Source organism: Fulmarus glacialis, unplaced genomic scaffold (assembly GCF_000690835.1).
Source record: "Fulmarus glacialis isolate BGI_N327 unplaced genomic scaffold, ASM69083v1 scaffold24956, whole genome shotgun sequence".
In the NCBI taxonomy this organism is placed as follows: Eukaryota; Metazoa; Chordata; class Aves; order Procellariiformes; family Procellariidae; genus Fulmarus; species Fulmarus glacialis.
This window is the reverse complement of record NW_009219140.1, coordinates 6,127-19,732: the sequence shown is the minus strand read 5'-3', so window position 1 is coordinate 19,732 and position 13,606 is coordinate 6,127. Positions and strand designations below refer to the sequence as shown.

The window sequence follows — 13,606 nt, the reverse complement described above, 5'->3', positions numbered from 1 at the left end:
TAATATAGATTAGAATAGATAATATAGATCATAGACCTATATGAAAAGTTCCAGTTAATCTCTATGATTTCAACTTTACTTTGAGTAAGTTTAAGGGATATTTCATTGTGATATTCTACCATGAAGGCAACCTAGAAGTTTTGGTACATGCAATGAAGAAGATGCAAATCTTGCCTTAAATAAACTTTCCGAAAATTTTGAAGATTTTATATATGAATTCATAAAGATTAGTTAGGCTTAATAACTTCTAATTAACAAAGTCTAATTTTTTTATTTTTATTTTGCAAGCATAACTTCTTCCTTTGCCTTTTATAATACTGGTAACTTCTACACTGGATAGCAGGTAGAGTATTATATTTTTTTATATAGAGTTTTTTAGAGAGTTTAACCACCTTTATAAAGTTTGCCACTGGAAGCAAAATATTGGCAATGATCTTCCACATGAAAACAGTAATGGGTAACGCACTATACTGTGTGAGTAAAAATGCCTGATTTTGGACCATGTTGCTGGGTCAACATCCCCTTCTTTGAAGCATTTTATCTGCTACCTGTCCCTTTTCTCCCATCAGACTGCATTATAGCCTGACACTTTTCACTCTGTAAATGACAGGATAACCTGCTTTACAAACGATGACAATCTAACAAAAGAAATGAATCATCTGCACGACAATTAAATCAGCTTTTCACAACACAAGTAATTTCATGACCCAAATCTGATGGTAATTTGATTAACAATACAGGCTATATGCGTCAGTGGAAATTAGCAATGTCTTAGGTATTGGCTGCTTTAAATTTTGTTCTTACAACTGAAATCTGCACTAAAAATAGGCTATTAATTGACTGATTGATAGAATTTGAAAAAAAAACAAAAAACTGTTAAAGGAAAACCAGGACAATTGGGATCTGAATGTTTCATGGAATGCAGAGATAGGTAGCTTAGGTACCAGAAGCAGCCTAACTGGACCCCTCCAGAGATTTACTTTGTGTCCTGGTCAAATAAGTTAACTTGCTGAGCATGCTGCTGCTGAAGCTATCAGATTAGTACCATTTCTTAAGCTCCACGGAGAAATCTCTGAGATAAATAATTTGAAATTTATAAAATGGAATAACCTAGCAACAGATTTTCCTTGATAGATTTATATGGTATTACAGTAAGAAAAAGCTTATATCACATAAGAATGTCTAAATTTCTGTAGGTATCTGGTGTCTGCTTTAGAATTTCATCTTCTAGATGCATTAAAATAATTTAGCGTCAGTAGTACAATACTATGTACTAAGGGACAAAGCATGGAGTTCCAGTTACATTAAGGATGTGAATAGTCTACCTTAGAAGTTCACCTTTTAGTTACATTAAAACAGTTTATTTTACTCTAGTCCTCATTTTTATTTTTCTGAAAGATAGATCTCAACTTATCTGACAGGCTGGATGAAATTTTTGGTTTTATTTGTACATTTACATTTAGGCCTCACCTCATGACGCAGTGAGCAGCTGTAAGAATCCACTGATTGCTGATGATAGAGCCCCCGCAGAGGTGTCTCTGACGAGACAGCTTCACATGCAAGCTGACTTGCCATGGCCATTCACCAGGAGAAGAGTCTGTCCCTCCAACGATCCTAATAGTTCTTGCAGAATGCTGCATACACACTATAGAAATAATTTAAAATTGTGCTTAAAGACAATTTGCACTCACCGATGAAAAATGAAGATGAGACTACTGCTGATCCCTGAACAGGGACCGATCTATTGCAAAGAAAGTGATACGTGATACATTCCAATCCCTTTATGATTTATTATCATGAAGTCTATTAAACCAAGCTCGCAGTGCTACTCTTGGCATTTACAATGTGCAGACCTGGCCGACTTCACTTTTTCAGAACACTAACTTCACAAAGCATCCCATTGGGACAATGCAACCAATTCAATGCAACCAATTGAAAAAAAAAAAAAGGCGGCTTTGGCTTCCTGTACTGAAATCAGTTAAGCACTGTCTCTTTTACGTGAAAGAAGGTTTACTTACCAGTACTGGCTTTTTTTTTACATAATCTTAGTGAGTATCCAGAGATCCTTCCTGGCCCATGTACTATTTCCACTGGGGATCCATTTGAGGACATTCTTAGGTGACACTCACACTTTCTGCCAATGAATTAATGCAGAGATTCAGTTTGTACTTTTTTTATGCAGAACACATACATTACCCCTTGTCCAAGTCTGCGGAATGATTATTTCAACAATCTTTGAACATTTTAAAAAAATATATCTCACCTTTCCTCATTGCATGAATCTTGGAGGGGAAAGTAGGTAAAAAATTGGCAGCGGATCACATCTGTGCAAACCTGCTGACAGGCTCTGTGTCCTTTAGTATAAGTGACATTGAGTTCATCTCCCAAAAAATTCATATGCATGTAAGTGCGAGAATTGCAGGCTGTAAGAATGAGTGCATTCCAAGCATCAGAAAGTCTGTTAATTTGATCAGTTCAAAATTAGTGTTTTTAATGTAATTTATTGTTTACCAGGAAAGGATTTTCTGCAATTTAGGAGACCAAAGCCTGATACAGCATTTTCTCGTGATATAAGTGCCTCTGGTATCCCACTTATTGATGTCTTCAGAAGGCAAAGATTTCTAAAATGAAAAATTTTTTACAATAACTAAATCTGTGCTCACATCTAAAATTGATTGTTTAGGTACTGGTAAGGGAAGGTTCTTTCTTAAATGTGTTTTTTCTTCCAAGTCTCTATCTATAAAAGTATTTCATATAAAAATGCATTCACTAAGTTCACTAGTTCACACTAAATTGAGGGGGCTTTTGTAGTTTTGTGAAGTGGCATATGACTGTACTACTAAAGGTTGTACAGTATTTATACATAGGTAGAAGAGGTGACTTTCAATGATATATGCCATCTCAGCTTTGCTTCTCCCTGAAATTCCTTTGAAATTTTATTCTTCTCTTTTGTGTGGAATGTAGGTCTTTAACTATTCTCACTACTAAGTATAGAAGAAGGAAGCTCAATAGAAACATTTTTAAACCTGTTACCTTTATCAAAAATCTTTTCAAGTAACTAACTTAATACTGCTAGGAAACCAGATGACTCTCTTGATAATTTCATAAAATTCAGTTTTAAGTCATTAGAGCAATCTGGAGGCTCACTGTCTCTTTGATGTGTATAACACTTCAGATTAACACCAGATATGCAGCTGCAATACAAAACCCCTGATCACAATGGAGAACAGATGAAATGCCCACAGGAAATTATAAACTTACGAATACAAAAAATAAAAAGCTATGCTTTACTGAAAATAACCTTTTAACAAAAATTTCCATAAGTCTAAGAAAATAGTGGTTAAAAAAAGACTGTGTGCTTTTTTAAAAAAAAAAAAAAATCTACTTAGAGAATTAAAGTTAGTTGTCATATTCACCTTTGGGATTCTATTTGCCATTCCCTGGTAAAGAATGTAAAGAACAAGCACTTTGGAAAATATGTGCAAATAGTTTGGCAGACAGAGATATCAGGAGTCAAAAAACTTGTAATATTCATTCCTGAAAATTCTTGATCTTCAAAAATGTCCATTTGACAATCTGTATGAAACAAGAACAAAATACCAAAATTCCAAACATTTTATTATGTCGTCAGAATATAAGGTTTATAGATAATTCATTTCTATCCTTATTCACATTTTCCTTCCTTTGTGACTGATATAACTGGAAAGGTAGCACCACATTTTAACCAAAAACTAGTTCTCAAGAACTCATGGAGAGGACTACTGAGCAGGGATAAGGTTCATATAGAGAAGACAACAAATGACATGTTAGAATACAGATTTGCTAATCTAATAGAGAAGGCTTTAAATTAGGAACAGTGAAGATCAGTGTACAAATCCACAGTTAGGAATAAATCATGGTAATCTAGGTAAAGATTAAATAATTAAGGTAATAGGCATATCTTAGAGGATCGTGGGAAGACTAAAAGAAAAATAATGGGATGATCCTCTTAACACTTTATTAAATGTTATTTGAAAAGTAGGCAGAATAAGCAGGAGTAATGTACAGTCTGCCCTCTGACATGACCAAAATAACATAACAGAAGCTTGGCAGGATAATTCACAGAACCAGACTATGTATATAGAAGTTATTTGCATGTTTAGAAAGAGAAGAATGAGTTGCCTTCTCCAAAGATACTCTTGAAGTCCTACTGAAAATCCCAGAGCCACAATAAAAAGAGGAAAAAGGGAAGCACTGGCATGGAGCGTGTTTCTGGAAACTATCAGGCTGTAAAGACAATAAAAACAGTGAAATGATCCAAAACACAGGACTTGGTGGTAGCAGAGAATTTCAGCTATTGAGAAAGTACAGCAGCCAAGTCAACACTACCCAATGAGTTATAGAAACATACTGAGAACCTCTTACTACAGAAACGGAAAAACAGTAAAAGGGAGAGGTAGAGCTTAATGTTAATTTGACGAGGTTTTAAAAAAACATAAGCAGGAAAGGAAGCCTACAGAGGGTAGAAGCAAGGACAGGTAGCCTGGGAGAGATACAGAGAAATTGTCCAAGAAGCCAGGGATCAGGTTAGGAAAGCTAAAGCCCTGTTAGAATTAAATCTGGCCAGGGACATCAAGGGCAACAAGAAAAGCTTCTATAGCTATGTCGGGGATCAAAGGAAGACTACAGAAAATGTGGGCCCTCTCTGGAAGAAAACGGGAGACCTGGTTACCCGGGATATGGAGAAGGCTGAGGTACTCCATGACTTTTTTGCCTCAGTCTTCACCAGCAAGTGCTCAAGCCTCACTGCGGGAGCCACAGAAGGCAAAGGCAGGGACTGGGAGAATGAAGAGCCACCCACTGTAGAAGATCAGGTTCGAGACCATCTAAGGAACCTGAAGGTGCACAAGTCCATGGGACCTGGTAAGATCCATCCGTGGGTCCTGAGGGAACAATTTTAAGTGTATACACAGTATACAAATGGAATTTAGAAAGCTTTATATTCCTCCTGATCTTTGATCTTGATGGGATTTTATCTTTCATTTTTGCATCCATGGTACAAAAATAACATGCAATTTCATCAAGCTAATCTTACGAAAGGATTCTTTAGATCTTCAAAGTAGGCAACTGTTTTTGTAAGACAAATGATAAAATGGAAAAATTAGAAAGATCTGAACCTCCTTTGTGCCTGAGAGTACTAACTATCTTTGCAAGAATAAGTTTATATTAGAATTATTTTACATAATGAAACATTTATACATATCAGAGATAGACTGCACCTCGTCATCCATAACCCTTAAAACTAAACTGAATCAGAGATTTTAAATAGTTACCTATTTCAGAAAGCTGGCATGGCTTTAAAGAGAATCCAGACACAACCTCGTCAAGCACCTTTATGCTGGTTGGAGTTCCTACACTGGTATGTTTCAAGAAGCATTTTTTACTGAGTGACAAAGAATAAAGAAAGTGGTAAGACAACAGGCCATCTTCCTTGGTCCCATAATTCCTACCATGGTGCATGTTCTGGCCATGGGGCAGAGCAATCTCCAATCTCCAGAACAATCTTCAAATAAGGAACAGAGCTAACTGAACAACGTTCAACTGGTAAAATTGAGCAGTCTAACAGCTCAAAAATAGGCCTGATAAAAATGAAAGAATTTCTCTGGATGCTCTGATAATGCTATTTTCAGAGCAATAAGCAGAGCAAGATTTAACAGAGCAATAATGCTGCATACCTACCAATATAATTTGCATTTCAATACCTCCAGAGGATTTTCATTTTTTTCAGTGCTATGATGGACAAATGAAAGCCAATTTACTAGAGACATTTTCCTATCTGTAAGTTTGAATAAACATTGTAAGGATGACAAATCAAGGAAAAATTACTTCCTGGAATAAATTCTCGCACCTTAGACCGCTCTGAGATTTACTCTACTAAAGCGCAGCACTGTCCAAGGAAAGGGATCAAACCTGTATTTACCAAGGAAAGGGATCAAACCTGTATTTACCGAAAGCTTGCATTGTGAAATGTTTCTGAGGCATATGTAAAAAAATGACAATGGTTTTCGTTGGTACATCTTTTTTGGCACTGCTGATAGCTGTCAGCCATAGTAACATCATAAATTTTCCCTTCCATATCCAGTCCTATGTGGACATCTGGGCTGCAAGCTGTGAAAAAAGAAAGACCAAGTTCTGAAAACATGCTTCTATTCTTTTCCCCACCCTGCACCCCAAACTGCCCAAAAGATAGCAGCTCGTATGACAGAGCCCTCATAACCCAGATTCCACGTCCCATGCTCACTTCACTTACATCATACTTCACACGTAACAAAATCAGAAGCATAGGTATAGTATAGTACCGCATGGCAGAAGAAAAAACTGGCAGACTTTGACAGTGCCTCTGCCTACACGAGAGAGGAGCTCTAACCACTATGGCTGAGACCATGATGACATTAATCAAAGCAAGAACTCAGGATTAACACTGAAACATACTTTCCCATTTCCAAATTCATAGAGCAGTTTAAAAGGCAAATTCTGTCCTCAGAAGCAACAGACATCTCCCATTTGAGTCAGAGATTTAGAGAACTGGGACTGTGGGGTTTGAAATAGCTTTCCCCCATGCAGGATGCAGGTTTTGCCTCACGGTCAGTGGGGTCTCTTCGCAGAACATGAGTCAGCCAACCATTGGTGGGGTTTTTAAACATATATGGGTGGATTTTCTTTTCAGACATTAGTCTGATTCTAGAGTAATTCCAGTGATATCAATTAGTCTACACAGCATAAAGAACAACATCCCACTGAAATCTATTTTGCTGGGCCAAAGCTACTCAGAAACATAAATGCAACAGGACGTTGGCAGGAAAGGGCTTTTAAAAGTCCTGACTGCTCTGAAAGGCAAGTGGCAAGCAAAAGCAAGCACAACTGATTTGTTAATAGCTGCAGTAGAGAACTTGCGTAAAGTAAGACCCATTTAGCCCTGCCATATTGAGGTGCTATACCAATAAAACTAAAGAGTTAGCCTGACATCCATAAGACTCTCTTCGGCCTCAAAGTCAGGAAGTGAATAAATATATTCTTCCTTATTCTGTTTTTCTGCAGTACCATGCTATGCTTAAAGCTGATCTCCTCTTAATTACATCATTATGATGGTACAGGTTTAAAACATATTTAAAACAACACATTTAATAGGGTTTAAATATGCCTGCTGATAACTCACAGGTATGGCATGTGGACACTAAGACTCTGTGCATAGCCCACATACATACACTAGAAGATAGGGCTGCTAATAAATTATTACACAGAATCATGAAGGTAGCACCATCACTTTGTGACTATGCACATCTGCTTTGCTGGGCACCTGCTCTACAAAGTTGTAAAGCAGGGTCACACACATCGTACGAGCAGCTTGCTGGAGTGGAATTGTAATAGTAAATTAATCTTTAGAACTGGAGCTACCAGTTAAAGCATGTGCTCCCATCTGCCTCTAGCAAATGAAACAGTGACTGCAGGAGCATAATTTCCCTGTTAGCTCGTCTGGGGAGCCTCGGTGATGGATAGTTGGGGCTGAAGGGTGAAAACCAGTGGAAGATTTTGTAAGCTGTGTTTAAAAGAGATCTGGCAAAGAACATACAAATCACTGCTTGGCTGCTTCCCTGATTCTATTCCTGGTTTCGAAATGTTAATTTTCTAACATCTGCTACATGATACAGGGCATAAAATGCATATATGTGAACAACCGTATCTTACCACTAATTTGGATGTTACACTGTTTTAAGGAATGTCCAGAGACAGCTCCTTCCATATCCACTTTCGGCAGCATTTCTGTATCGCTGTCTTTTAAGTAGCAGGAAAACCTGTGGTTTAAAATGAAGCAATTCACAGCTTTTGCAGTACAACAGAGACTTTCATAATTGTTTCACAGGTGAAATGCAGGCCGTCCAATATCCCTCAACATTAAAATTTAGACAACAAGTGCAACTTGGAGAAAGATCGGGTAGAGCTGCATCTGCTTTGTTGCCACTGGTGGCAGATGAGATTACTTGGTGTATGTGGGAGCTCCAAGAGGTCTCATTAAAGCAAGAAGCAGAGCCCAGGGTTTGGAGGACAGAAACGCAGTGGGTATAGAGAGGGAGGACAACCTCATCCTCTCAGGCTACTGAAGTTCTTAATTGTTAGACAAATATGCTAAAGAGAGAGGAGGACAGTAGAGGGGACCACTGGAGTTGTGAAATTGCTCACATTGTCCCTCAACAATAAATATGTGGCACAGAGGAGGGAGTCAGTTCTGTTTCCTTGAAAGGGTTGGTATGCAAGTGTGAAAGATTGCGCATTACCAAATTTCATCTTTCAAATTTAAGCAATTACTCTTTTAGATCACCAGTTTTAAAGATACATGACGTTGTTTTCCATGGCAATCCTATCGCTTTCCCTGTATGCCTGTGTTCTGTCAAAATGTTACCAAGTTCCTAAAAGTATCACAGGAGACCAGCAAAAGCCACATGAACATGAACATTTTACCTTTTTGCAGGATCTTTAGTCCATGCCGCTGGCAAATAGGTGAAGAGCAGACAGGTAGGATGGTAAGTACACACTACTTGGCAGTAATTGGCACTTGGTGTAATAACCGTAGTGAGGTCTCCTCCTTGGAAGTATGTATTTTCATAGATTTGAGTCACACATTCTGATATGGAATAACAAAATGCGTAAATTATTAGAGATGGGAGCGCACACAGTTTACCAGGAGAGGGTGAAGCCACTGCTCCTCTTTGCCATTGGCCTTGCTTTTAATACAGTCCTTTGGCAGGAGAAGAGGGTGAGGGGGGTGAGTAGCACAGTTCCTCCGAGAGTCTCGTCTTTGCTCTCCAGCAGAAATAAAACTCTCTGGGGTGTCTCCCCGCCGTTCCCTGCCTCGTACCCGATGCTGGAGCAGGGCGGCTTGAGCCGAGGCAGAAGCCCGAGCTGCAGGATGGGCCACAAGGCAGATCTGCACAGCAGAGAGGGAAGGGACTTTCTCAGGGCAGATCTCAGGAGCGGCAGAAGCATCTGCTGAGAGAGACCAGTACGGAGCACCATTAAGAGGAAAACAGGAGAAGGAAGTGCAGAGACCAAAAAGAGTTAGAAAGTTGTATGTGAAGACAGTTCTATTTTGTTTAGGGATGCTCCAAGGCCAGAGTCACAGGCAGTGCCACTGTTCATAGCTTCAATGGCTCCCAGAATGTTATAAACCTTCTCCTCCCTCACACTGCACCTTGAACCCCCTCTGACTTGCTTTACAATGAAGAAAATACTGTTGCAGGAGTAGTGTCTCAAGAACTGTCCAAAGTAAAAATGAGCTCAACTACCGCCTCGCATCTGCAGGAATTCATCATCAATCTCATATTGAACTCTGTAATGAAACCCACTCACGCTGCAGAGCTGTGCAACGAAGATACCTAAGCAGCAACCTGTTCCCATCCTTCAAAATGAAGGCATTTGTAAGATCTCCGTGTTAAAACACACAAGACGGATGGCTTTGCAGATGGGCTCACTCTCTTCTTGTATTTTGCTCTGCAAAGGGGTAGCAAATCGGCAAATACGCTGATTTTTATTCCTGTATCTACAAAAGTGCTTTTTCTTAGCTAAAAGATAAAGAGAAAATACTGTATTTTTACAGAATGGGAGGAAACCCAACTGAAAACATTTCATCTATCTGCTTAATCTGTTACTATAGAGCTATCGTGCTGTATCAAAGTCTATTTAAAATGAAAACAAGTGGAACAATCATATTGGATTTTACAGTTTTGAAATATTACAAGTCGATTGTATTTGTTAATGTGATTATAAACTATACTTAGGTAATTCTATGTTTCCTGCACATGGGTAAAATATATAATTTACCCAAAAAAAGGAAAAAGTAAGGAATTATTAGATACATGTGCAAGATATGCTAATATCTTTTAAAGGTTAATTTCTTGTTAATACAAAATTTGTACTTTATAAACATCCAAATTTTCTGGTACGTATACTTTCAAGATCTTTCTCTAAAAATTGGTATTTATTATTCTCAGTAGAGTTTCTCCGCCCAACTTTGTCATTAACAGAAAAACATTTTCTATTACTTAGAACACTCTAAGCGAATTCTAAAGTCAAAAAAAAAGAATATTGCAATTATTTGTTGTATTAGACATTTTGGATCTTATTTACCTTCTTCTAGTGTAAATTAACACCCACAAAAAAATTGATTTGTGCTGTAAAACTATGTACCATGTAAAACTATGCCTAAACTATTCAAAACTAAGTTCTGAATACTTTAATAAAAATACGTTTCTGAGGCCTCAGAAATGTTCCAAGATTTTAGTTTTGCTGAGATTTCAATCCATGTAAAATTTTCCTTAAATAATACTACATTTATCAAACAGATTTTGCTAAAAAGCTGAGTTACCTAATTGTCCTCCGAGAAAACAGTTAATAAATTACTGAGCGTAAACCTGTGTTAGGTCTTAGTTATAATTTATCAGCACAGGGAACTTCAGGGAAATGCAATGCAATTTTTCTAGTTTGACTTTTGCTCACTGAACAAGGTAAATCATTAACACAGACCGACATTGAAAAACATACACAATCACTAATTTTCCAGCCTATCAAGAGAGTTCTAAAAAACAATTTATGTAAACCAATTGGTTCTGGAGTTATTCACACTTATTGCAATAGTCTTGCAAGCATGATGGTACGCGGGTGTTCCACAGGTACTTTTTAAATCGGTAATTTCCCGCAAAGGCAATGTGTAATAAGACAGAAGGTTGGTGGGGTTTGTTTATTTAAAAACAATAAAAAAAGATGTTGGCTCTGAAGCTCAGCTGCTGTCCCCAGTGAGGCTGCCGGGCTGGGTGGCCATCAGTGCTGCCTCCTGCCCCCCGGGCAGCGCCAGGGGAACGGGCTGAGGCTCCTCCGCAGCCGGGAAGGGGCGGCCAGCTCCCCCCAGCGCTGCCGGATCGAGCCTCCGGCAGCCAGCACGCCTTGCTGCTAACTTTAGAGAGCTCAGATTCGTGCTGGGGGGAACCAGGTTGGAGCACAGTCAGCCGAGAAGCACGGGGCGCCACTCCGCCTCCTGCACCCACCATCAACCGCAACGGGCTCCCTTCCCAAGCTGCTGCTAAAGCTGCTAACCCGGCTGTTGGGTGTAGGGTGCTGAACATCACGCCGATCTCACGGTTGCGAGCTGGATGCAGCCTCAGTCCGATAGAGAAAACTGCCCGTAGCGTGGTCCCGTGCACGGTGACGGCACGGTGTGGTGGCAGGACAATGTCAGTAAAGCCCCGTTAGAAAGTTCCACGTCAGGCAATAGAGTTATGTGAGTTACCCAAACCTAACTGAGTGCCACCCAGCAGAATCAAGACAGCTCTCTGGGGACCAGACTGCAGTTACTAATCATCTCCCCTTCTAGAAGAGTTGCGTTACTCTGTGTGCCTATCTTAGGAATTGTATATTCACTTACCACTGTAAACGGAAGCAAGTAAGAAAATGAAATAAAAAGTCTGATAAATCCAAATCATCCTAAAAAACACAAAATCATTCTTTAGGATATGTTTCATAAAGGATGTATAATTAGTTTTATAAAGTACCGCAAGGCATATCACTGATATACACTTGTACTGTTACAAGTACTATTAATTCAAAATGACATTGAGAATTACAAATTACAGCTGTGATATGCAGTTATGGCATATGTAAAGTATCATAAAAGAGCAACAAAGGTTTGTCCTTTACTTGTGGTTGCAAGAAGCAATAAAGCTGATAAGCACTTAGAGAATATCTGCTTCGTTTTACAGCAGAATATTTATTCTTGCTTAGACTGGGAGCAATATTCCATCAAAACGTCACTATTAATCCTGACTCTGTCCTCGTATTTAAGTGGATGCTATTATCAATGTAGCAAACAAATGACTCACACTCACTGCTTCTGGTATGTGTTATATGAATTTTAAACCTTTTTTTTTTTTTTTTTTTCACATGCTATAACTTAAGCTGTGAAAGAATCAAATAAATTAACCACACAACACAATCCATAAATTGATCAACATACACTGCCTTGTTGCTATGAAAACCTTTCACTGAATATCAGCTGCAATAATGATTACATACCTGAACATACAGTAGGTCTGGATGAATGGATAAAGCTTATGCTCTACTGAAGAAAAAAAAAAAAAAAGTCAACAGTTTGTGTTAAATATTACTGTGCCTGCAATGCTAACTTATCTTTAATATTTACTTTGAATGGGTACTCTTTCTGTCAATATTGTTACTGACCTTGGACCACATTTTCAGTGCATACATCATCCAGACTGCACTGAAATCGATGTCCAGGTTTTACACCAGCTGAGCATCTGTTTCTTGTCAACATTTTAAAATAAAAGGCGAATCCCTGGTTCAGAACAGCAGAGTTCCTGCTGCTAGCACAAGAACTTACATAAACAGGGAATGAGATTCGTCTCAAGAGTAAATCCTGAGCTGGGGCAGGAGGGGAAATCCACGTGAAAACAGTAAGACTAGTGACTCAGACCCAAGCAAATGACACCGTTATGAAACTATTGTAACTGAGGACAGAATCGTCACCTACGTTTTCTTACTATTACACCATTTTCTTGAGGCATTCCCTTGCCAAATAGAGACAGCTCTATTCTTCAGCTATGTATTCTGTGCTCTGTTTTCTTTAACATCATCTCAAGTTCTTACTCCTCCTTTTCAATACTCTGCAGAAATTATCCTGCCTACATCTTTCAAGCAGTTTTACTGTGGCCCTTTCTACACTCCTGTTATGTTGTTAGATGCAATGAAGAGCACCTTCAGTTTGCCGGAAGCCAGAAAAAAAACCCAAACCTGTTTGCAGATATATGAAATGTAAATGCAACAACAAGAAGTACAAACTTAATTTATAGCTGACCTGAATCACTTGTTTTGATTTCTACAACTCCTTTTAACATTTATAACCAAAGCAAAATAAATTTCAAACAAAAAAAAAAAATCTTTCAAATCTTAAAAAAAAAGATGTTTTGTTTCATAGTGAAATTGCCAAAGGGACAACTCTTCCCTCCTCCCCACTCTTTTTCTCTTTTCTTTTAAACCGAATATGCTGGAAAGACAGATACATATGCTCTACTCAAAAAACATCTAGATCAAAAAGTTTCACCCAGCTGTGACCCATATGAGTATCCTGATGATTGAAATGACTTCTCCATGCCTTGTGGGCCAGCAAGGTCTCCAACTCCTCCTCACAGAGGAAGAACTGTTTCAAAGAAAGTCTCCATACTGTCCTGTGTATCAACTTGCTCTGCCCTGACATGCTTTTAAGGAGAGGACTCAAATGTTTTCAGTACAGCAGCTTTCATTTTTATGTGCTCTTTTCTGTTTTAAGTGTGTAACAGTGACAAGGGAGAGTGCCAGAAGGCTTTACTGCAAAACATATTGATAGTTTATTCCTGTAACATGAAGTGTTTTGAGACTAAGATGCCTGTACCCCTCTGACCTTCAGCTCAGAAGAGGAGATTTTCCATCGGCCACGGGGTGTAGAGGTATCATGGGAGTACACCTCGGTGAAAGTATACCACACCATCTCCAGCCAACGCCACTGAAGCCTTTCTGTGTAACCACA

The 13,606-nt window shown here is 38.7% G+C and overlaps 1 protein-coding gene across 1 annotated transcript; it reads right to left on the bottom strand.

Annotated features, from left to right (window-relative positions):
* Positions 1 to 1,470: 1,470 nt before the first annotated feature.
* Positions 1,471 to 11,510, bottom strand: LOC104078586 (plasma kallikrein-like; the record flags this gene model as incomplete). The annotated part of the gene is made up of 10 exons (XM_009580270.1): positions 11,453 to 11,510; positions 8,497 to 8,659; positions 7,726 to 7,832; positions 5,988 to 6,147; positions 5,313 to 5,422; positions 3,417 to 3,576; positions 2,512 to 2,621; positions 2,264 to 2,423; positions 2,019 to 2,134; positions 1,471 to 1,645 (listed from the first exon to the last, which is right to left on the bottom strand). Coding segments are annotated over exons 1-10 (1,319 nt in total), but the record flags the coding sequence as incomplete, so codon positions are not given.
* Positions 11,511 to 13,606: the final 2,096 nt, after the last annotated feature.